General features: G+C 46.9%; 2 protein-coding genes across 7 annotated transcripts in view; one reads left to right on the top strand and one right to left on the bottom strand.

Annotated features, from left to right (window-relative positions):
* The window catches only part of MTMR1 (myotubularin related protein 1), a 48,201-nt gene extending 27,099 nt beyond the window's left edge, over positions 1-21,102 (top strand). For 5 of the 6 annotated variants that reach the window (XM_075435734.1, XM_075435735.1, XM_075435737.1 and 2 more), the window contains one exon: positions 10,863-12,118. In XM_075435734.1, coding sequence (XP_075291849.1) covers positions 10,863-11,027 — 165 coding nt within the window. In that variant the 3' untranslated portion in view covers positions 11,028-12,118. Of the gene's footprint in view, positions 1-10,862; positions 12,119-20,706 lie in introns of those variants that run through there. The other variant, XM_075435738.1, reaches the window with a different exon arrangement.
* Positions 14,645-24,243, bottom strand: part of CD99L2 (CD99 molecule like 2) — a 34,591-nt gene continuing 24,992 nt past the window's right edge. The window contains exons 7-11 of the mRNA XM_075435740.1: positions 22,711-22,773; positions 21,625-21,660; positions 21,399-21,518; positions 18,857-18,922; positions 14,645-18,419 (exon numbers count right to left, since the gene is read on the bottom strand). Coding sequence (XP_075291855.1) covers positions 18,355-18,419; positions 18,857-18,922; positions 21,399-21,518; positions 21,625-21,660; positions 22,711-22,773 — 350 coding nt within the window. The 3' untranslated portion in view covers positions 14,645-18,354. The remainder of the gene's footprint in view (positions 18,420-18,856; positions 18,923-21,398; positions 21,519-21,624; positions 21,661-22,710; positions 22,774-24,243) is intronic.

The following is a 24,243-nucleotide window of genomic DNA, read 5'->3' on the forward strand; positions in this document are numbered from 1 at the left end:
GAGAAGATTTCTTAAACAATCAGTGGATTTATTAAAAGAATGGGCATCTCCACCTCCTGAGAAAAGGTGTTTTTGCTGAATAAAATTTTAATGTGGTTCTTTTGTTTTTCAACTGGAATAAGAGAAAGTTAAATATTTAATGTCAATGAAGAGCTCTCTGATGAATAGCAATTCAAGGCAACCTCATGTATTGTTTTATCAGCTGCAAGAACTTCTTTAGGAAACTAGAAAATGTTTATTGTTTTCTAGGAGCTCACCAGAAAGGAGAAATGCCTAATTCTATGAGTTTAAGACAAGTTCAAGAATAGTCCTTTAATATAATCGGAATGGATGTTTGAGACCCTTTATCAACCATCTATGTTATGGGAGAGGAAACTTGCAAGAGCAAAAGGGCAGTTTTTGGTTTGAGGCAATACTTTAGGTTTTCTAATTTCAGCTTTATTAGTGAGGCTTGAATTTTTAAATGGACTGTGAGAAGTTAACCATTTCACTTCATTGACTTTTCTATTGGAAATGAGCATACATTACCTTTAATTTTTTTTAATTTGAAAATTACTGAATGCTAACTGGATATAAGCTTTTATTTTTGCTTTGTTGTACTCTGTCTTCAAATATCTGTCTCATCAGACTTCTAACAGTACAGTAAGGTCTGATAATATTTGTCATTGCACTAGGACGTATAGAGTTAAGAGTTATTCTCATGTTCTGTAAGGAAAGGTTGTTTATAATGATATATCTTCAGTTCTACCTAAGTTTTGTGGAAGGCTGTGAATTGGTGGTTTTGATGGCATTTATTTGCATCAAGAGCCTTGTTTTAGGATTACAGCTGTATTGCAATAGACGCTGTGCCATTAGGTGACACACAGTCCCCTTCCACAGGGCTCAAAGCTCGAGTGTCTGAGAAGTGAGCAACGTGGAAAATACTAGGTTAAATATGGACATTTCATGTACATTCCCTTTTTGCTAAACTGTGCCTCAACAAGGTCATTCTAATTCTAAAGTGGAATAAAATGTTCCTTGGTTTCAGTTTGGAGGTGTTACATCATTATTGACTTCTTGTCCCAAGAAAATTAGATAGATTTTAGTCATATCTTATCCGAGTTCATTGACTGAGCAGAGGTTTTTTTTCAGATATGCCCTTTGCTTGGGTTGGAGAAAGGTGTATTTGTATATGACATGTGGAAGACAAGCTCTTTCATGCTCATGCAGAGGTGTGTGCTCTGTGGGTACCTGCTACTGGACGTACAGATGACCCTGCTAGACTGGAATCGATAAGATTGTATGATGGTTCTGAATTCTTTCAGTTGGTATCATGTATTTCTCTTTCCTTTCCGATGTAGTCATTCAGACCTCTTCTTTACACTGGTTTGAGGAGTTCTGGCTGCCAGATGTCAGTTAGTTCAGTTAGTTATCTTGGGCAACTCTGGAAGCTGGGGAGAACACAACAAGTTATTTTCCTGAATATGACTTCTGCAGGAGCAGTATTTTTGAACTCATATACTCTTACCATTCATACATGCAGAGCATGAGTAAAAGTTCTGGCCCTTTCAACTCAAGCTGTGCCTTCCTATGTGAGAGGCAAGGAAAAGAACGTATTTTAGTCACAAAATTTATATATTATATAAATATATTTATATATTATATATATTATTTATATATTTAGTTGTTTTTATGCCTTCTGGGAAATGGCATTTTAACCCTTAGAGTACAGGGCTTAAACTTGTTTTGTTTTAATTGTTTGGGGGTGGAGTTTTTTTTTTCATTTTTCTATGCCTGCTAATTTTTCTTCAAGCTCTGGAAATTTGGCTACTGTGCTAGAGGTAATATGATAGGAATCCCTAGAAGTTTTTTCAAATTCATTCTTTGCTTTGTATGTGTGGACTTTCATCCAGAATATAAGGCTTTCACCATCTATAACCTAGAAGTTCAGCTCAGCTACTGGAATGGGCTAAAGGCAGCCTTTGGAGATTCCATGAAAAGCCAGGGACAGTCTGTTCATAGGTTAAGAGCTGGCTTAAAAAAAAAAAAGGAAAAAGTAGGAATACAGTTTGTTCAGTATATACAGAAATGATCTGGAAAGCTTATAAATAGGTTACAATGATTGCTTCTTCTTTTGAATGCTGTGTATAGAATTGTAGTAGGATTTGATGTGTTGAACAGTTGAGTGATTAGATGCCAGCTGAACTTCAGTGTCAATAAACACAAAATATTGCACATTTAAAAGAGCAAATAAGTTGCTGAGTGTTGCTGGAAAACTCGTTGAGAATAAACTGGAAAACATAATTACTGGGATGCTTTATCTTGCACATAATAGGATAGGACTTACTGTCTGGCACATGGGGTGTTCGTATTATTTATGCCTGCCTTCAGTCAAGTTGCCCTGTATTTGCCTCGGAGCATGTTGACATTGGTTGTCATATTTTCAAAGTTCATACACATGATTTAACACCACGTTGTGGCAGGACAAAGCTGTCATATGGCTGTGGAAATGTTTGGCATTACTGGTCCGCAATCCATGGTCTTGAGTCCATCTTCTTGCTTGAAAGAATGAGGCAGGAGATGTCAGGAGAAGAAACTGCCTTGTGAGTTGGGTAGCTGGGGGTTGCTCTAGCTAAGGAGATTTCATCCCTGCATCTACCACAGCGTCTCTTGTGAGACAAGGCAGGTTGCTCACAATACCTGATAGTTTCTCTCCGTCTGGGTGTCTCAGTCGAGATTTCCAGAGTCTGATTTACTGCAGGTAGCTTACATCTGCAGATAAAACTCTCAGCATTCAACTGGTGTGGAATAAAATAAAGTCTAAGTGTGCTTAAAGAATATATAGTTGTCTAAGAAAAAAAAAAAAAAAAGGAATGGTATTCTGTAATGAGCACAGCATCAGAACATGCACAGGACGGGAGAAACTAGTGCTGTACAAATAATCTTCCGTCTTTGGGAGTTTCTAACATATTTTGAAGAGCAAGCGCTCAAAGCATTGCCCTAACCTGTCAGATGTCTAAATCTAAACGGGCTGTAGGCTTTACCAAGCAATGGCATCAGCTTGTGGCCTGTTGAGTTTCCCGAGTCTGGAAATCTGTGCAGTTGTTTGCAAAAATCTCTGTTCCAGTTTCCTCATGGTAGGATTCATAACTTCGGTTTGCTTGTCATTGCTTTTCCAGAAGGCTGGGGGGCTTTGCTTGGTTTCCTGGGAGCCTACCCCTCCAGTTATTGTGGAAGTATTGATTGTTATTGAAAACTGCTGTTTTCATCATTGGAGACTGCCTTTTTCTATGAGTACACTGTTAACTGGGTTTTAAAAGCGAATCAGAGTTCCAGCTCTTCATGAAGAGGAACAAGAAGCTCAGGTGAAAGATACTGTTGTCTTTCCAATGCACACAGTAGGTTTTTGAAAAACTGACAGTCTTAAGTCAAGCAATGAATTTAAAATAACCATTTTCCTCTGCAGCCTTTCTTCCCTGTTGCTAAAATAGATAAAGTGTACTCGCTGAACAAGACAAAATGCATTCACTGTTGAACAATTTTCATGTGAATGACTGTCCTTGAGCTAGTACAGTAACACACAGCAGATATCCATCCAATTAAGTCTTGGTGGTACTATAACTGAGTAGCTATTATAATTTCTTTTATACCTATCCTTGTGTTGACAAATTTTGCTATCCAAAAGCACTCCAGAATCCTGAAGGATTACTTGGGAATGAAAACCTGAAAATCAACACTGAAAGTGAACTGTGGTAATTCTGTGAAGAGGAAGGTTTGAATTTTTTAGGGAATGAATCTGTCTTACGTCTAGATGTTTTTGTGTTGTAGTGTGTATATTGTGTAGCATAATCGTAGTTTCTGTGTGGGTATAATTAAAAAAAAAAACCCTGATTTTATCTTTCCTCAAGTCCTCAGCCAGAAGGAACAATTTATTATAACTCTGAAGTGGCATGTTCGAAGAGTTACAGTATACCAGGTTCTGCCTTCAATGTACGTGTGGAAAATACAGTTTGAAACATTGTTTTGTATCAATGGTATTTTAAGCAATAAATAATGTTTCTTTAGCAGTGTTCTAAGTATTTTTCAGCTCATTATAGGCAGTAGGTACCTTGTCTTTAAAGTGCTGGAAAAGTATCTGCCTTTGAATGAAATAGGCAGCAAAGCTAGCTAAGCAGAAACATAATGCCCCCCCCCCCCCTTTCAACTCGTTAACGTGCAGGAACCTACAGTCGGATCCTTCTCAGTGAAGAACATTACTTGGCTCGCTCAGTTTTGCAGCGTTTTGCTGGTTTTTACTGGTTGTGGGGTTTCAAATATTGCAAGTATCACTAGCAGTTGGGAGAATCAGACCAAGTCTTAAAGGGGAAAGAGGCTGCTTGTGCCAGAGAGAAGAAGCTCTCAGAGGAGACAGGGTGACTGGCAATGTCGTAGGTAAGGAAGGGAAGGGAGAAGCAGCACGTAGCAGGGAAGAAGTGCTAGAGTAGAAAGTAAATATAGGTGAACAGATTGTATGAGGAGGGGGATCAGGTCCTAAGTTTAGTCATGGCTTGATGCAGAAAAGTTGGACTGAAAACTTAAAAGAATGTTGAAATGGGCAAAAAATGCGAATTGTTAAAAGGCTGGAGAAACCTATGCTAAGTAAAATCTTCCTGATGAGATGATTTTTAAAATTTATGTATTTACAAAAACAAAGTTCCTTAAGATAACTCAGTGAGAGACGGGTAATGGAATGAAAATAGGGATTTGAATGGGAAAGGACTATAAAACTTGGTGAGAGCTTAAAACCAAACAAAAAGATGCTAGAGTTATGCGCAACCGGGATAAGTCTTTAAAGCTTATATTTAGTGCTAAGGGTGTTGCTCAGGATGAGTAAAAGGACTAGGGGCACAGGGTTTGGGTAAGTGGCTGGGAAAAGTTCGTTATGAGCTAGGGAGGGGGACAACATGCAGTCTCAGTCATATTCTTCTTAGTTTCTGAGTCAATATTACAGCAGCCATTAAAAGGAAAAAAACCTACCCACTGAAAAAACCTCTCCAGGTGCTGCAGATAGATTCTTCTCCAGCTTTTACAGGGCCAGCTTTTTGGTTAGTGCCTGGAGCAAGGTCAGACTTCCTGAGGATCTGGGCCCTTATGCTCACTTCTTAGTGCTGCTGGCCACACTCCTTACTCTTGTCCCTGCTTGGATTGTGTTGCTGGCTACGTTAGATGTCAATGCCAGTTTTGTTTTGGATTGATCAACTTGTAATCTGTTTTTAGTAATTTTTCTGTCATTAGAGAAATCTAAATTTTTTTCTTATGAATAGTCAAATGACAGAATTTTTTTATGAGTTTAACCCACCAAAATCTGTTAAAATGTGGGGCATTCACCTTTACGTTTCTACTTTATTTTTTACCAGAATATTTTCTTAAATAACGGAAATGAAATTTATTGGTTTTCAGCACATTGAGGTAATAGTTTAAATAATGCATGAAAAAGATCCTGAAGACCTAATGAGAGATGGCCCAGCCCATTTTCCAGCCCAGCAAAGCCGCAGATGCGCTGCTGGGTTAGGTTTGATCTGCGTAGGCTCCTCTCATGCAGCAGAAGTGGCACCTGCCTTTCCCTGGGAGTGTAGACAGAAATGGTGGGGGCCTGGCTGTGGTGGCCGGGTGTTGTGGACAGAAACGGTGGGGACCTGGCTGTGGTGGCCGGGTGTTGTGGACAGAAACGGTGGGGACCTGGCTGTGGTGGCCGGGTGTTGTGGACAGAAATGGTGGGGGCCTGGCTGTGGTGGCCGGGTGTTGTGGACAGAAATGGTGGGGGCCTGGCTGTGGGGGCCGGGTGTTGTGGACAGAAATGGTGGGGGCCTGGCTGTGGGGGCCGGGTGTTGTGGACAGAAATGGTGGGGGCCTGGCTGTAGTGGCCAGGTGTTGCCTAGTAGCGTTACTGCGGCGGCACGCCGGGAAGCTGGCGTTACAGAGGAAAGGATGTGCTCTTGTGAACATCTGGTATTGATACAGTGGAGTAGGGCAGCAAAAAATAACTTGAATGCGACTGGGTGGTGGGTCCAGAGTCGTCTTTTGAGCTTCCACTCCTAATTTGAGAGGGAGGATGAGAGAGTAGAAAACAGTACATCTGCTGTCAGACTCCCAACAAATTCATCTCAGTCAAATCAATTATATGCTCTCTTAACAAGGCTGTAATAAAAGCTTGCCATGGAGACACTACTTGTGCTGTGCAAGTACCCACTTCTAGGGTTAAGGTGGTAACAAGATCTGTTAATAAACGATCTTCTCCAAACTTCTTGTTCCTTACAGACTGTCACTCTTCCACTTCTTTTATTCTAAACAGTGGCAAAGTGAAGGAGAAGCTCGTTCACAGCAAGCCATTACAGGTGTTCCTGTGAAGGTTGTTGGACCCGTTCCTTGCTGAAGAAGGCTTTATTTGAGAGAGGAATCACACGCTGAAATACAGTGGTGTGAAGTGACAAAAACGGGGATAGTCATCTGTGAGAATTTGCACAGGATAGTGTGAGGGAACGCTGACAGCAACAGGTCTTTAGGAAATGTGGAAATGAAATAAACTTCTTTCACTATTCTCATGAGGTTTGTGACAGAATTCATTTGAAGATGCTTTGGCCTCTTACTCTTGCTCCTCCTTCCAAGGTAGGGGGAAGCTGTGTAATTCTAGTTCTGTTTGGTTCTCTTAATGGCTTCATTAAAAAAAAACCCACACGTGTCTTGAGATTGAAGCTTCGTTGTGGGCATTTTCCTCTTTTTTCCCCTCTAACACCATTGTCTATCTTCTAATTTTTTCCCATTTAAATTTGCTGCTTTTCTCAAAAAAGGGAAGTTACTAAGACATCTGGGAAAGCGCAGCTCCTCATGCCATGCTGCTTTTCAAGTCTTTGTGTAAGAACTTCATAATATTTTTTATCTCTTTCAGCTGCCTATACCACCTTTTTCTTACCCCCTGAGTATGTAATTCTAACATGGACCTTTATTGTTAATAAATCAGTTATTGTCAGCTGCTTGAAAATATTCTGAAAGTGCTAAAGATTTCTCTAGACTGAATTTGACGTGTTATTTCATGAAATTAAAGTATGTATTGGAAGTTTAGTGTGTGAAATCTATTTTTAGAATTTTACTGTTTTTCATCAATGTGCATCTACATGATGCTCTGTTAAATGGCAAGCAAGGAGAATCTTCTCCCGGGAAGGACTTGACGTTAGAAAACCATTCAGGTTCACACTACCAGATGAGATGGCACGACGATATTTATGTAGAACTGTCTTGCAGTGTTTACAGCTAACATGCACTTATTAAAAGATGGCTAACATTTTCAAGGCAGCCCTTTTTTTTTTTTCCCATTATAAAACCCTAGTCTGCCTTGCTTGCAGCTTTGCCAGGCTCGAATGTTTTGTGTTGAGTCACGAAGTATGTGTGTCTGAATTGTTTTGTAAAACTTCATCCAAGAAGGCTCAGTTGCTTATGAGAATGTCATGTTTTCCCACATGAAAAATTTTGAAATTTATGAAAATATTGGTATTGTAGACGTCTTTTGTTGGGGAAAGGGACTGTTTTTCTGTAAATATTCCATCTCTAGGGCAAGTGTGAGATTTTGGTGGGAGAGATTAAGTTTCAGAAATGTGCCTGCTCATATCCTGGAAGAAATTAATCAAGTTTGGAGGTCTGAGACTGGAACAATCTCAGTGGATTCTCAAGGACTGAGACTAAATGAGAGTCAAAGGACTGAGAGAGAGATTTGATACAGAGTCTGTGAGAGAGTTGTGACGAAGTGGGAATAGGACCTAGGAGCCAGTAATGCTCCGAGCGTTGGAAGTCTCTGCTTTCTGTTCAACCCGTAGAATACAGCGAGAGAAAGTAGGCTGGAGGGGGCACGGCTGCAGGCAGAGAAACATTGTCCTGTGGGTGAGGGAGCAGGACACTGCTCTGGAGAAATGAAGTTTCTCTCTGCCTTTGCCACAGGGTTCCTCTGCTGTCAGAGAGATACCTGGAGCAGAATGGTCACCATGTGCCTGCTCCTTCTTTACTGGGTGTCCTGCTTGATACCCGCAAGGCCGAATTGCAGAATTCCCGAGTTCTCTGTTAAATCGGTTTGAGATCCAAGGTATGCAAAATTAGGAGGCGCTTGCTCCGGATCCTTGTCTGTAACAGTGGAGTGTTCGTACTCCCATACCTCATTAGGGTGCTGCAGAAATAAATTTGTTTCTTGACATGAGATGAAAGTACAGAGGAGGAAACTTAAGCATTTGAAGTTCAGAAGAATAAATAAAGGATGGGGTCAGACACTGCAAAGAGAACTAAATATTGAATAACTCCTCACTAATTGAGTAACATCAAACTGTGCACTGAATAAGTGAGGAATACAAAGGGGAAGCTAGTATTTCAATGTTTATTTAACCAATGATTTTATACAGATGTACAGGAAGGCTGAATTGAGTTTGGAGATGTAGTCTTCATTCTGACACCTCCTAATAGGAGGGGGTGATTTTGCGACCTTAATGTTGAAGAGTTTTTTTGTGTGACTTGGATATATGCAGACTTTAAAAATGTCATTCTTGTTATTTAGCTAATTTATTTAAAGATAGTCCTGTTCTTTGAGATGGACACATGGGGAGAACAGCACTCGTGTCAAAGTTTGAGCATGTCTTGTTGGATTAGGTTCTGGGGGAGTGCAGCAGAGGGGCTGAGATGTGCAGCCACACTTTTCCCCCTTGAAGCACTTTGCAGGGCGTGCCAAGTGCTGCAGCAGCTTTTGTGTAGTGTATCCTGAAAGGATCTGCAGTGTGTTCCCCGAAATTCAGCTGTGTGGAACTGCTTTGTAGGAGTGTTTGAGCACTGTGCAGTGGAACACGCCAGCTCATGCCCGTGTGAAAGGCGTCTCAGAGAAGTTGGCCTGTTATGCTGAATCATGATTGAGCTGTGCAGAAATCAGGTGTACAAATCTCCCGTGACCCAGGGCTTGCGTGACTAATGATACCAACGGTAAATCACTCGGTTGCAGACCCGACCTAAGCGTTTCAGGAAAATGTCTTCATAAAGAAGTCATCTGAAGTGGGAGTGTATGAGGAAGGGGTGTTTTACTTGAGGAAAGTAAAAAAAAAAAAAAAAAAAAAAAAAGAAGGGGAGTGTTAATTCCCAAAAGTCTCAGTCTTGGCTGAAATTTGCATTTTCCGTGGTGTGTATTACAGCATCTTGGACAAACTTCATCACCAGACTTAGTTTTGCCGTGTTTTTAGGTGTACACGTTTTCTGTAGACCACCTCAGAAAAATGAGATTGGCTTTCTGGAGGGTCTGGTTGGTGTCTGGTTGGTGAAGGAGGCTGTTGTCTGTAGACTTGTGGCCTCACCTGCTAAAGAGTTTGTATGGTGGATGCAGGAGAGGACTGCAAGAAGAGAAGGAATTCATTGCATAGTGAAGGCAGGACTCCGGGGTCGCTGGGAGCTTGGTGGTGTGCAGCCGTTGTTCTGCTGAAGACTCAAAACGTTGTCTTTTAAAATTGCTGTAGATGGCCTGCGGGGTGAGTCGATGACTCCTGAGGTGCTGGGAGCAGCGCTTCGTGAACACTCTGAAGTTTCTCTTTATGGGCTAAGCCATAAACAAGAAGAAAGCATATGGCCAAGAAGATGTTGACCCAAGCCAGACCACTTGATGCTGTTTTGTTCTTTTCAGTTAGATACGGAATGGTATTTTCCTGTTTCACAAACACAAGCGTTAGGTTTTGAAAATGTCAAAATGCATGGATTTTTGATGAACTGTTTTTAAAAAGCCTGAATTCACAAAACCATAAATTGTGACTGAGTTGTGTGTTGACTGCAAGAAGGGAAACCTTTTCTGGTTTTTGATATCTTCTTCGCGTAGCACCGTGTGAGAATTTCATGCTCAGGTGTGCATCCAGCCCTGTAATTGCTTTTAAGCAGTGGGAAGCGATCGTGGGTGAATGCAGTTCCCTGGAGCCTGGCAGTCCAGAATCCCAGGGTATAAATTATTTCCAACGTCTAGCAAACCATCGGCTTCCCATTGCTGCATTTCCCCGTGATTGTCTCGCCAGCCCCATTTTTTTTTCCCCATCTTGCTCTTTCCAAAAGCTGTAAACAATTAGAGTTTATACAGGATAAAATAAATTAAAAGCAATTTACAGTCAAACTTTTTTGGCCTTTCTGTGGCATTTGGAAGAAGGGGATGTCTCTTTGTGCTGATCTGAGATAACAGATCCAGCTGCAAAAACCAGCGTGGCTGGCATCTTCCTTTGGCCATGATATAGCTGTATGCTCCAGATAAGTGTGAAAAATGCCTGATGCAGAGGGGTGCATCTCTGGTCTTTTTTGGTCTCTGTCAGAAGCAGAGGCAGAAACCTGATCCACTTCTACCACACGTTGATCAGACTCCGGGAGGTCCACCACAAGCTCAGTTTGCTTGGCTGCTGCACTTCTCCCACTGACATGCAGGAAGGGGTCAGACTCTTGGAAAGATGCCTGCTTGGAAGAGTAACAAGATGCTCCATGTGGAGCCAGCTTTGTGAACTTCACTGTTCCTACAAAATGAGTTCTGTCCCAACAGGCAGGGGACATGGTTCCCAGGAAAGGGGTTTCAAGTTCAGCTGAAAGTGGTATTGATAGGGATAGGGCTCCGTTTACTGGAATACGTTTGGTATCCCATCAAGATCATTTGCAAACAGTCTTTTGATGAGGTGTCCTGCCAGCTGTCATGTTAGAAAGGGACAATTTGAAATGTTTCATTTCAAATGACTGAAGGAACACTTGCCCTAGATACTGATATACTGAAATTCATAGGTGTTGGATTCATTGTGTTGCTGAAGGAAACAGAAAATAACTCGCTGTGAGAGTCAAAGTAAGCCTTTTATTCTTCCCCCCGGCAGGTTCCCATCCATCAAAATCTTAAAGAGCTCCTCGCCATCCGGACGGAGCTTCAGAAGAAGGTTGAAGATCTGCAGCGGGAAGCTGCCACACGATCCATTTCTTCCTCCTCTGACAGAGGTTCCTCTCCTTCCCATTCTGCCACACCAGTGCACACCTCCGTGTGATGTGTAACAAAAGCCGTGCGAAAAGATTTCTGTCAGGTGATGCAGAGAGGAGGGTGAAGTGCTTTTCCCATCACAAAAGGATCGTCAGTGACTTGTAATTGCTATGATCTACATGCCTTACTCTGTGTCTGATATTATCATGATGAGGCCAAAAAGAGCTTCAATAGATGTGATGTATTTTCTTGTTGGCAGTTCCCACGTGTGTTTTGACATCTCTAGCTAAATCACCAATTGTTAAATTAAACTTTGTTTTGAGCAACTAACAATTTAACCATCCTAAAAAGGAATCCATCTGCCAAGCAGACAGAAAAATGCCTCTCACACTGCCTAGGGTACCATGCCTGGTGGAGAGAATCGGATTAAATGCCACGTGATGCTTACACAGAACGTTTTTCTGAATGGGAGCTCCTTGTTCACTCAGTAATATATATATTTTTTCTTTTGCTAGAGCAATTTATTTTTTTTAGGTAATTCATGCACTTGGAAATGGATTTTAAAATAAATGTTTTCCAGTGTAGTCAGTTTTACATTTCGACTAAATATGCCATTAAAGGTGGATGAAGTTAAGCTGGATTTACCAAGTACACCACACTGACGTGTATGATGTAATATATTTGGTAAAGTGTGTATTTTAGGTTTTTTAATGCCTTTTGTACAAGTTGAAATAAAGTCTTTTGACTGTTTAGCTTATTGTTCAGTTTCAGCCTCCTGAGTGAGGGGTAAACTTATTCATGTCAAAGTCTTGTACAAAGTAAAAGCTTGTTTTCTAGCAAATGGTAATATTTGGGGTTGGAAAGACACCCAGCTGTGTAAATTGTATAGTCTGTATAGCTCCACATTTTGTTAAGCGTGTTTTGTTTTAAAGCGTACACACAAATGCAAAGTTGTGTCCATTTACACACACGTGTATGTGATGTTAAACATACGCATACTCCTGTGATTGGAAGCTGTAGGTTCAGAAAGTGGATCCTGCCTGTCCAGACTCTTTTGAAGACCTTAACTTGTAATGACTTACTTTGACAGATTTTTTAAATAATATGATCTTGATTGGTATTCTTGAAATAAAGCCTCTTGGCTTTTTGTTTTTTAAATTGCTGCTAGCATTTTGTTCTATGAAGTGAATAATTTAACTGTGTTTTCATACAAAAGACATATTCCCAACTTTCTTTCATCTCCCCACCCAAAGTATTCATATTGCAGAGATTTGATCTATAACATCCAACCTTTAAAAAAATTGCTCAATGGCTTTCTTGGAAGGCCCAGGAATAGTGCATGCGGAAGATTTGCCCTAGATTGTTTTCCTCGCTGTGTTTCAGGACAGTCTGGTTCTTCTCCTTAGGGCACTTCATACTGCAGCTCTGCTCTCTGACTCGTGCTTGCATGGCTCCGAGTGCTGCTGGGGCGAGTTCAGCCCCGTTCGTAAGGGCCCGTTGATCCGCTGTGCTGATTGTGGTTTTGACTGTCCCTGAGTATTTGTTTATTAGTGCGCGTTTGTTGTTAATAGGCGACGGTGCTTTCCTGTTTCCCGCGCTCATACACGCAGCGTGTAGTTAATGAGCGCAGTGAGCACGTCGGCAGCTCCGGCTGGCAAGGCTGACGGGCTGTGGCCAGGCTTACAAGTTTACTGGGCAGTGCGGGGGATTCCAGCGTGTCCTTTTGATTATGGTGAATGCTTTTTATAATACGTACTTACAAGAACAAAGTTTAGGCAGGCTTGCAGTGTTGCATCTCTTAATCGACCCCGGGCGTTTTATAAATAGATGAATGATGTTTTCCTGTAAAAGTGGTTCTGCTGAACAGGATGCCAGCAGTGAGTTTTACATTGCCAAAATATGTTGAGCTGGTATTGAATTAAACTCTTCCATACTTTGGATTTCCTTGACATTTTAACTGTATATTAAAGTAAAGCACATTATCTCTAAAACGCAGTGCTAAAGAAAATCTTTTGAAGTTTTCCTCTTTATTGCTGCTAATAATCACAACATTTTCTCTGTAATTCTTGTAAAAGTGATGACTGGATTAGCTTGGGTGTTCTGAGATTTTTCAAGCTTGGTTTCCTAGAGCTAAAATCTGAAAATTTGGTTTTGCACAGCAGAGTCCCAGTTAGTTCAGCTGGCTGGCTGTTCATCCACCAGTTTCAGCATAGCTCAGAGAGTCCTCTCTGGGCTGAAGGGAGAGCACTGGGGGAGGGGTCCTGCTGTAATCGGTGTAAGCGCAGGGGGCGGTTTTGTATGTACTAACCATGGAAATTTTCAAAGGTGTTACATAGCTTGTGTATGCTCCTTGAAGCACAGTTTGATACTGAAGAGGTGACTGTCTTTGTCCTCAGTCTGATTCCTGATAATCAGATTTCTTCCTATTAACAACTAACTTCTGTCATGATTTTTTATTTGTTACGAAGACAGTCTTGAGCTGGTTGAGGAAAGAGCAGAACCCTGTTCTCTGCCTGATGCACCTTGGACACAACTATTCACTGCTGATTCAAAAGCTGGATCTTCTTTTGCTTTGGTTTTCGGTTTTGACTCTGCTGAGTATAAAGGGAATGTGCAGAGGCAGCAAGCAGTTAAATTTGACCTGCAGGATTTTCCCATTGTCCCAGAATGGGCTGAAGCCTTGGTAACCAACTGAAACATTTTTTGATTGTAAGTTAGGTGAATCATCAGCATCAGACACCGTGCCGTTTTAGTCCTGTTGAATTACACCAGTCCTAGCTGAATGACACTTTTTCCTCCTCTGTAGATAAAAGTAATTCTTTTGTTGTTTCATTAAAATGGAGGCAGGCTTTTAAAGCTGACAAACACTCCTATCTGCCTGGTTTTGTTCCCTGCATGGGCAGCCTTCCTCTCAAGGAGCTAAAGCTTTAAACAAGAGTGTTTGATTTTTCTCTTAGCTGTACTAATTCCTATGCTGTAGGTTGTAATGCCAAGATCAGCTGGTTCTCTAAAGGCTGGAAATAAGGAATCAACAACTCCCATTCACTGAGCAGGGGACAGAGTACAATGGGCAATTTAGAGTATTCCCCACGTGAAGCACTGATGTTAAAAAGCAAAAAGGAACGTCCGTCTGCTGGGAGATCACGTCCGCTGAGCTAAGCGGGTATCATATCAGAGATCTTTATGCTGCCAGATCCTGTGCAGCTGGGAAGAAAGAATTGTATTTCTCCAAGAAGTAGGAGTCAGAATTAGCTAGTCTGAAATATAAACCACCTTTGTGGACTGCGAGACTAAACACTGCATCATTAAACAAAGGGCAGAAGCTTGGTTTGTGCTGCACAGGGGGTTGATCTGCTGGACGTGAAGTTCCAGAGGAAACTGCAGGAACCCGAGGGCTGCGACGGGGACCAAACCTCCCTGCCGAGGGCAGCCAGGGACACAGGGCACCACCGCCAGTGTAGTTGCTGGGGGACCTGAGGAGAGCGTGTGTCTATAAATACTTCATTTTTTTACCATTAAAGTTTGCATAATGATATTTGTTTTCTCACAAAGTCCAATTTGTTTGGTTTAAATCAAGTCTTTAGTGTAGTTACAGAAGAGCTTATATACAATAAGGATATAGCCCACCATTTGCAGTTTACTTCCAACATGAAAAAACCCACAAAAAATCAAGTCTAGAATGACTTACTAGTCAACTTGGTTTATTTGGTGTTTTCCAATGGTAGCCAAATTCTGATTTTTACCCCCATGATCCTCACATGCACATTAGCCAAATGAGTCTTATCTGTTCATAGAGTACCATTCGCCCTTCACGTGGCGTCGATCGCCTCTGCAGCAGCAAACAATGTGCCTTGCTTTTAAATAAGGGCTTGGCTCAAAGGAAAGGCTCCTCTCCCTGCACAGCGCCGTTGTTCCGGAACTCCGCTTGCTCCTCAGCCTCCTTTGTCGCAGAAGCCAATCCTTAAAAGCCTCAGCCTGTCGACTCATCTTACCTTGTCAGAATTTGAAATGGTATTATGGACTAATTCCATTTGTATCACAACAAATGAGTAGTTAAGAATGGCAATATAGCACTTGTAAGGGTTCCTTAGCGGGGCTGCAGGAAAATGACTGCATTTACAGTGCCAGAAGAGCTGAAATTCATGTCAGAGTATTCGCAACTGAAGAATCTAGAACAAAGAAACCGTTACAGTGTTGCCAAAGGAGAATGCAAGTAATCGACAGAATAAACAACAGGGAAAGAGCTAGTTAAATTCTTTCAATTCTCTGTTTTCTCTGTAATTGAGAAAACTTTCCTGAATCACTTTATTAACAACAGCTTTAGCTGAGCTGAAGAAGCGAGGTGTGCGAAGGGCTCACAGCACAGGCAGCACCCGAACTCCCAGGGCAGCTGGATATATAGTGTTTGGACTCAGGAAAAAAAAAAAATTCCCAGATTTCCAGTGTTTTATGGCCTTTTTTTTATAAAGGATGAGAAAGTTCATACCATGTACACAGAACCAAACTGCCGGATTTTTACAAATTCCATGGCCAGATTTCAAGGGCATAGATACTAATTAAGCAAAAGTAGGGTGAGTTGGGTCAGCTGTTTCGGAACTCGGATCCCTGCTAGGAAGAGACCCAGGAATCCTCTCGGTTGCTGTAATGCCTGAAACACAGATGATGCATGAATTCCCGATGCCGCAGAGACTGGTCTGAGAGTTCCAACGGAGAAGGAGACAGACGGCAATAGAAAAAGCAATTGGAGCCTTTACAGACATTTAGCACATTAAGACTTTGACTTTTGTCCAGTTTTGAAGAGAAGACCCAAGTTTAATTTCTTTCCTGCGGTATTTGTCAATATTTTCCTATGTGAAATCCCAGAGAAAGAGACCTTGAATTCCTTTACTGTAAATTTTAGAAGAAGTGCTCCCTCTCACCGTGCATTTATGGTTTTCCACATTACCCAGAAACGACACTAAGCTGTGTTCCCCGACGGCGCAGAAAAGACCCTGGGGAAAGGAGCAGCTTCTGAGCTCTGAAAACTGCGTTGGATTTTTCAGTGAAACAGCTTCCCCCCCCCCCCCTTTTTTTTTTAAACGGCGGTATTTGGGAATTAGACGCGCGTTTCTCCTATGATCTAGTGTAAGAGTTTCCCAGAGGAGGGGCAGGTGCTGCGTTCTTCGAGCGATGCTGGACACCCCACTGCACTGTCCATGAGGCAGACGGGGAGGGCGCGGTACCAGAGCCGCAGCGAACCCGACGAGCTGCGTCTGCAGGGAACACGGGCCTCGGCGACAGGAGAAATGAAATTACGGGCACTTGATCTACGGGAAACGGCTCCCGGTGCTCCTCAATGCCGCGTCGTTAACACGTCATCTACAGTAACTTTCTGAAAACATTTTTCGTGCTGCAGCTGTCAAACGTGTCTGGCTGACGAGCAGGCGCCGGCGCTTGGGAAGGGAGATCCACGAACGCGGCTTCGTGGGCGTCCGAGCTGCTGCACGTGATGAGCCGAACCCTGCAGGCCGCGCCGCCGCCGTGGAAATCCTTCTCGGGCAGTGGACACTGAGTGCATCCCGACTCTGCTTCCTCTGCTTCCAGTCTCCCAGCAGCCAGTAATTAAATATTTTGTTTTCTAATCCAAGCACACTGATAAAGCAGCAGCAGTTCGTAGTAGTACTGTTGTAGCCTAAGTATTGTGAATACCTGTGAGGCACCTAGAACGCGTCTCCCTTGTAAAAACACTCTGCTAGAGCTAGTGTAAGGCTTTAAAAATGCAAGTGTTGTTAAAAAGAGCATGAAGAATCATGCAGCTATTGCAAAACACTTAACGACGTCACTAGGCAGCTCCCTTTCCAGCGGAGCTGCTGGGCAGCGGTGCTGCAGGGCTGACGCACCTCCTGGCAAGGCCGTCCGAAAGCCGTGTCTGCCTGGAAGCTGCGAATTCGTACATCAAACTGAAAGGCTGTTTTTTTAATACACATTCATAAACTGAAAGATTTGCAGAACAGTACAAAATGCACACATTTCAGGTTTATACATAAATAGTGAGTGCCTCTTACACCACATAAAGTGAATTTTCCTTCACTTGAGAGCATGCTTTTTAAGCAATTGTTGATTTGGATAAATGGATCGGAAAGTGGCAGTATCCACATTTCAGCAGCAATAAAAAACGGGTTGGGGCGGGATTAGGAATATATAACCACAATTTCATGCGAGCCAGCGAAGGTCAGCCCTTGACACCAGTACCACGTGGCCAAAGGGGGCTGGGTGAGCGCCCAGCTGCGATCAGGGTGCTGTGGTGGTGGTTCCCGGGGTCCAGCTGAGCACCCCTCGCAGCCTGACGCTTCCCAGAAAGCTCCACGAGCCCCACGCAGGACCGCGATGGAGGACCCGGCGTCCTCTCAGGAGATTCTGCCTTGTCTGAAGGTCGGTCGGTGACACAAAGGATGAAGCTGTGTGTCCTTTTTCTGCCACGGGTGCCAGGAGTGCTCTCAGTAGCAGTGTCAGTGATAGAAGGAGAAGGTGGAGGGACTGCATCTTGCTAAGCTTGACTCCTCCCGTGGGAGTGTTACAGGTCTTAATGGATACATACTTTGTTGTCTTTTGGGTTAGGTCTGTAAGTTGTTCTAGCGTGAATGAGATCGGAACCTGTCCTTGAAAGCATCCAGACACAGAGTTTTCGTTTCAGCGACACTGTAGGTGTCTCACGTCACACAAACTATCTCTTGGCAGCGTCACCTCCGTTCTCCTCTCTGCAAAGCCCAGCATTCGAATGGTATTTGCTAAAAGTGAACACTGCACGCATTGCTACTACCTGTATTTACAACTCGGTGTGAAAATCGGGTCCTTTTCTGTGGTCAGAAGCCCAGCGCTGCGTGGTGCTGCAGCCCCCGGCCCCAGCCCGAGGGCCGCCCCGAGGACCCACCCGTAGGCACTTCGTTTCTCGGGGCAGCTGCGCCGAGGGCTGCCGTCCGCCCGCGGGCAGTGTGCAGGTTTCATCGCCGCCGCGGGAAGGGACGTGCCCGCAGCCGATGGCAGAAGCTGGCCGGAGGTGCTTGACGCAGGGCTGTGGGTGGGTGGCTTTGGGTGGCTGTTCGCAGGCACTTCACTGTCCTCACGCCTCGAGAGATCCTGTCCCTTCTCTGCAAACTGGCCGCTGCCAGACACCTTCCGTTGGCTCGCATACAGCCGGACATCAACCTACCATTGCGTCAATGTAAACATACACCTCCGCAAAAAACAAGCACATGGTACCACTCTAAGCCTAAAGCCGAGAGCAACAAGAAGCCAGTTCAAGCCTAAGTATACATTAAATAGCTTTGGAGTCAAATTAAATAAAAAGCTGAATTGCAAGCATGTAACATCTCCACTTGGTGCTGACTGATTCTTTTCCAGCCCTGGGTCACGTTTTACATCTTCGCGCTGTCTTGTTTTGGTGGTTCTGCTGACTGCGTTTCCAGTACTGAATATTTAACTAGGGAGAAAGAAAAAAAAAAATCATGAGTACAGCAGCACGCGATGGAACCAGAGCATAAGCAGTGGGAGCCCAGTACCGGCTGGCTGTAGGTGACATGGGAAAAGCCTCTGCAGCAGCCCTGACGACCTGTCACTGGCAGAGGGATCATGCTTATCTCGTGTAAGACACTCTCGATGGCTGACAACATGAAAGCTAAATATTAACGGCCACCGTTCGCAGCACGAGCTCCTTCGTCTCTCACCGCAGCTTTCCTTTGCGTGCAGTAAAGGGGGAAAACCACTGCGGTGGGGGCAAGCTGCGGCATCGCCTCGGTGGTGTCGGCACCAAAGAGACGCGGCAGCTCGGCACAGCACGCGGGGCCTGCTGCGAGTCCCTCGGCGAAGCTGCCTCCGTGGCCAGGGGCAGGGGCAGGGGCAGGGACGCGAGGCGCTCACCTTGGGGCTCCTCGCTTACGACAGCCTCCATGTTTTCTCCTTTCACGTATTCCGCGTTCAGTCCCTCTGGGAAGTAACAACAAAGACAGTGAGACGGGAGGGTAGAAAGTAAAAAAAATGTCTGCTCTGATGCCTTTTTAAGACATTTAAGGTTTTTAACTCTGGTAATGGGCCTATCCGCTGTAAAAGCCAAGACGCCTTTTTGCAGCCTCCTCTGCATTAACAGCAGCCCAGAAACCTCCGTAAACCGCGCACAGCGCTGAGGCGGGGTTGCTGGATTTTGAAGTGACCGCAGAGGCTCGCCTAGCAGGCACAGCTTCCAGCAGCAGCCCTTTTCTCCAGGGTCTCTTGCTTCACCTTCATCAGGCGAGGCAGCAAGGCTGAGTGCTGTGCCCAGCCGCTCGGCTGGGAGAAGCCCGGGGAGCAGGTACGTCTTCCGGAGGGGACCGCGCTGCGGCGGAGCGGAGACGGGTGGCACCGTGCCCATTAACGGCCAAGTTACGCAGCGCTGCGAGAAGCAGTTTCGAGCAGGGCTGTGGCGATGAAGCGGGATCCCAGCGGGGTCTCAAACCCCGAGTCCCTTATTTAAACACCAAGAAGTTTCCAGTGTTTGCAACAAGCGCAGCCCAGGCCAAGGGGCAAGGCTGGGGGCTGCAAGGGCAGGGGGGACGGGGCCACTCCCCGGGGTCCCGCCCCGAGCTGCAGAAGATTGAGTGAAGTCTGCCCGGGGTGCGCCAGGGACCTCAGTCATGCTCTGCAGCTCCTCTGAAGGAGCCCCTGGAGAGAGGCAGAGCAGGGACGCTGTGCTGACCGATGCACCCCGTTACGGAGGGACCAGGGGAGGGGAGCGGGCCGTGCTGGTTTGCGACGGAAGGCTGAGGCAATCCACACAACACACGCTTCTTAGGCATCTAAGCACGTTTACACATCCGGACGCAGCACGAAGTGTGGCAGGGACCCGCTGCGCCCCACCACCGGGTCGTGACAGGGCTCACCCGCATCTCGCGGGGAAGGAGGGAGGCAGGGAACGGCCAAGGCAAAGCAGCGTGCCGGGAGCCCTCACGCAGCAACACGGCAGCCGCTGCCTCCAAGGCGCCGGAGAGAAGAAAAGTTTCTACAACTGGCTAAAAAAAAAACCCACCCACAAAAGCCCAGGCTGCAGTCGGGGCTGGCCAAGGCGAGGGGGCCGGAGAGGAGCTGTCGGAGCAGCAGTGCCAGCTCCCGTCCGGCCCCGGCACAGGGACGCCGAGGGCACGGCCAGCCAGCGGGAGACCCGGTGTAAGAAAAGAAGGGGGACAAAGAATATTAGGCAGCATTTGATGTATCCGTTAGAGAAACCGACAAACTCTCGTCAGAAGAGACTCAAAAATGAGCAATGGAGCCAGAGCCTCGCTGCCCAGAAGGAAAAAAGTCGAGCCTGTTCCTCCGCGCTTCAAGGCAGTGGTCATTACAGCCCACCGCCGCCTCCCCCAGGACATGTGTTTTGCTGGGATAACACCAAATGCAATTTATGTTTTTCAATAAAAAGCCACTTTTGCAGTGGCTGACGGCTCTTAGATTTCTGTCATGCATTGCAATGCATCTAAGGCCTGACATTAGCCCAGCATGCCATGTCTGATGGCTTAAATTAATCCTCCTTTATAATTAACTTTAATTTCCTGCCGCCTTTCTGGGGCTTTGTGTCTCTCAGCTTCCCTCTCATCAAAGCCTTTACTCTTTTTTTTTTTAATTATTTATTCTTGCCAAAATATCATTTAAGTGGGGGGAATATACAAGGGCGTTTCATTCCATCACATTCATTTGACTTTTCCTGCTGATCTAATTTACCCAAATGCTCCTGTTTGTTTCAGCCACAACTGGGAAAAATAGCACGATTCCAGAAGAAATTCCCAACCCCGAGCACCCTCCCCCCAGAGCCAAGGCGACTCGCAGATTTCACTTGATTGATTTAAGAAGAACTTTCCCCAGCTGTTTGCAACCACCCCTCCAGGGGCTGCAGGACCCCACCACGGACACCTCCCACACCCAGCAGCATTATGGGGCAGCTCCTGATAAAGGCGCTTTCGGGCAATAGGAAGCTTTGCTGCTTAATTTGCAGGTAATTGCAGTGATTGCTGCACACCTGGGGGGGGCACAGCACCCCCGGCTGCCATGGCTGCTCACCGTGCTTCCTTCGCTGCTGCCTGGTGAGTTGCCACCTCTTGCTGAGATTTTTTGGGGGGTTGGTTTGGTTTGGGGGTGTGTCTGTGTTTTTTTCTGTATTTACCCTGCTTGGGGTGGGTGGCATGGCCTTTGGCTGCGAGGGTCCCTGAGCGCATGTGTGCGGGGGGCTGTGGCAGCCTGCTCGGTGGCAGTGGGTCTGGGGGCTGTCGCTGTGGCGGGGTCTGAGCCTGTGCAACACCTGGCGGGGCGGGGGGGCTCAGTAACCCATGGCTGGGGGTCTGCTCCGCCAGCCCTGGGTCACTGGGTGCTGGACCCCCTTCTCCCGTCCCCAGGTTCAGGGGGTAAGTAGGTGGGTGCGCCTGGGGCGGGGGGGACTTACGCTGGATGCTGAAGCAGAACTTCTTCTGCTGGTAGGAGATGTAGCTGGAGACAGCCCCGATGAGCGCCATGGCCAGGGCGCTGGCGATGCCGGCGATCGTCCCCGTCTCCGCCACCCTGTCTGCGGGGCGCAGAGAGAGCGGGTGCTGAGCGGCGGGGGCACGCGCGGCACCCCTCCCGTCCCACCCCCATCCCCCGGCCAGCCCTGTGGCCGCGGTGCTACCCACCTCCACCGTAGTCGCTGTCGGTGCTGCCCCCGGCACCTGCAAGAGATGGGAGCCCGTCAGCGGCCCCGTGCCCCTCCGCGCCCCCGCCGCCATGCTGGGCAGCCCGGGGGGCAGCGGGCACGCAGGGGCACCCCCGGGCTGGGGGCCAGCGATGGCTCTCAGGGCACAGCATCTCCACTGCCCCACGCCTCCGCCCGCCTGCCCGGGCCGCTCGGCATCGCTCCTCGGAGGGGTCTGAAGCTGCTCCTGTGTCCCACCGCGCGTGGTCAGGGGGAGCCTCTACGGGGTGGGGGGGTCTCTGCCTGCACCGGGGTTAGCCTCCCCTCACCCCACGCTGCTCCCCGTGCAACGAGCGGGTGAACGAAACGTGGTCAGAGTCGCACAGCGCGCTTGTGCTGGCACAGGGAGGTCGCTGGCTGAGCTCCACAATGTCAGTTAAAACTTCTGTTTGAAAATCGCCTTCCCGGGAGTAACTGGGCTGGGGGGAGAAGCCGCTCCTGCTGCGAGCCGCAGTCCTTACCGAGGCACTTACATCCTGAATTTATGGAAGCAGGTCAGCATTGTGTTAATGCCTCCGATGCGGTTTGTCCTTGGCACAGGGATTCATTAAATGTTGATTGGGCTTGCGGTGTTCATCTCTCTACTCGGCTGCTTTTAATATTTAATGCTCTGGATCCTTGCAAACGCGCAGGCTTATCCGATTGTTGTTGGTTTTCCTCCTCGTTTCAACCACCGGCGGTCGCGTGGCAGAAGGCAAACGACGGCTGGAGCCCTCCCACGGCACCGGGGTGGGCATCCGCTTTCGAGGCGGATGGGGAGATGGGGGTCCCGGCTGCCCCGGTGGCAGCCGGAGCTGCGGGGCCCCCGTGGGATCACCAGTAAGCACTCAACCACCAGCACAAGGTGTGACCGCAGAGGCCAAACCCACCGCTTGCCCCCACCCCACGGCTGAGCCCCCCTCTCCCCATGTGCATCCCCCGTGGAGACGGCGCAAGGTGGTTGCGAGGGCTTTGGCTGATACCGTGACTATTGCCTGAGCTGCGACCGCTAAAGCAGACGGACGGACGGACGTAGGCCACTGCTTACCCTTCTTCTTGTCCGGGCTGTAGCCGCCGTCCACAACGCCGGCCAGGTCGTCGTCTGAGAACGCTTTAAAAGTAACAACAGGAACAAATGGTGGTTGGCACGGGTAGGGAGGTGCAGCCACGGGCTCCGCGTGTGCTCCGGGGCAGCAGGGGAGCTCGCCCTCGCCACTGGCAAAGCCCAGATTCACCTGGTGAAACAGCGAGGCTGCCCTCCTGGGAGGGGGATGGGGACGGAGCTGCCCGGGAAACACCACGGCGGGATGGAAAAACAGCGCGTGGCTCGCGGGGGCTGAGAGGGACCCCGGAAACCAAGTGGTGGGCAGGGATGGAAGTGGCACTCGGGGGTATTCGGGGCGGCATCACCCTCGAGCACCCCACACCAGGGTGGGACTGGCCTCCTGCAAACCCCGTGCCTGGGGAAGCGCTGGTCTGCCGGGCAGATGCGGGCTGCTCTATGCCTTCGAGTATTTTCTCTAAAACCCTCCGGCTATTTTGAAGAGCCGTGCGGGGCTTTCTGTGCAGCAGGGCCCAGAGCAAGGGTTTGCACGCCCACTTAAACCAGCGGCTCCCAGTCAGCTGGCTACTCCGTCCCCAGCAAGAACACGGACCCGTCAGTAGGCAGTTCTGCTCCTCTCACCATTACCAAACGTTAACAAAACATTTAACCCCAAATTATTGTAAGCTCATAAAAGAAGCAATAATTGACTTTAAGTCTAGCTTCAAAGAAATACCCCTGAACCAGTGTTTGAATATCACTATATGCTTTTTTTTAACGCAAATGACTGACGCATTTACGAGTTCATGAAACGCTTTGGCTGCTGCGCCGCAGCTGGGATGGGAGGAGGACGGAAGAAGCGATGTGTGTGTGTGCGGTGGCCGTGCTGCCCACGGTGCTGCAGGCAGGGACCTGACTCCTCTCCTTCCCGGGGAAGAACCGAGCATCGGCACGGCTTGGTACAGGTGAAGAAGTTCTCTCGGACACGGTTGTAGTGGGGATGTTCAATTCATGCAGGACAGGCACAGAGAAACGTGGTCTGGGAATCGGCAGCTGAAGGAGTGGAGCTGTTGAAGCCCTCGGCTGCGGGCCCAGAGGGACCCCCGGGGCACAGCAAGGTGTGTGGTGGCAGAAGGGACCCAACCACGAGCCAGCCAAAGGCTCCTCCTCTGATGCTGTGCCTTGGGAAGAGTTAACTTTGCCTTAACAGCCTGGAAGAGAGGGCCTTATTCACCAGCTTAAACAAAAAAACAGATTTATGGGTTGAGTAATGAGTGTAAAAAGAAAAAAAAAACCCAACCCTGACTATGCCAGAAGCGGGAGAGGTCCCGGGCAGTCCAGGGTGCAGCAGTGCCGGGGGAACGCGTGTGCTGGTTTGTGACCAGTGCCACGTTCCAGCCGTTCAATGCCTTGACCTTTCCTGCAGCAGTCTGAAACCTCACCAAGCCCAGAATATCAAAGTGCAGACAAGTCACCTAGTTAATACAATCTAATAAAATATCTGACTATTAATTACACGTGTGAGCAGGGTATACGGCC

The sequence above is a fragment of the Opisthocomus hoazin genome, chromosome 14 (assembly GCF_030867145.1).
Source record: "Opisthocomus hoazin isolate bOpiHoa1 chromosome 14, bOpiHoa1.hap1, whole genome shotgun sequence".
NCBI classification, from domain to species: Eukaryota; Metazoa; Chordata; class Aves; order Opisthocomiformes; family Opisthocomidae; genus Opisthocomus; species Opisthocomus hoazin.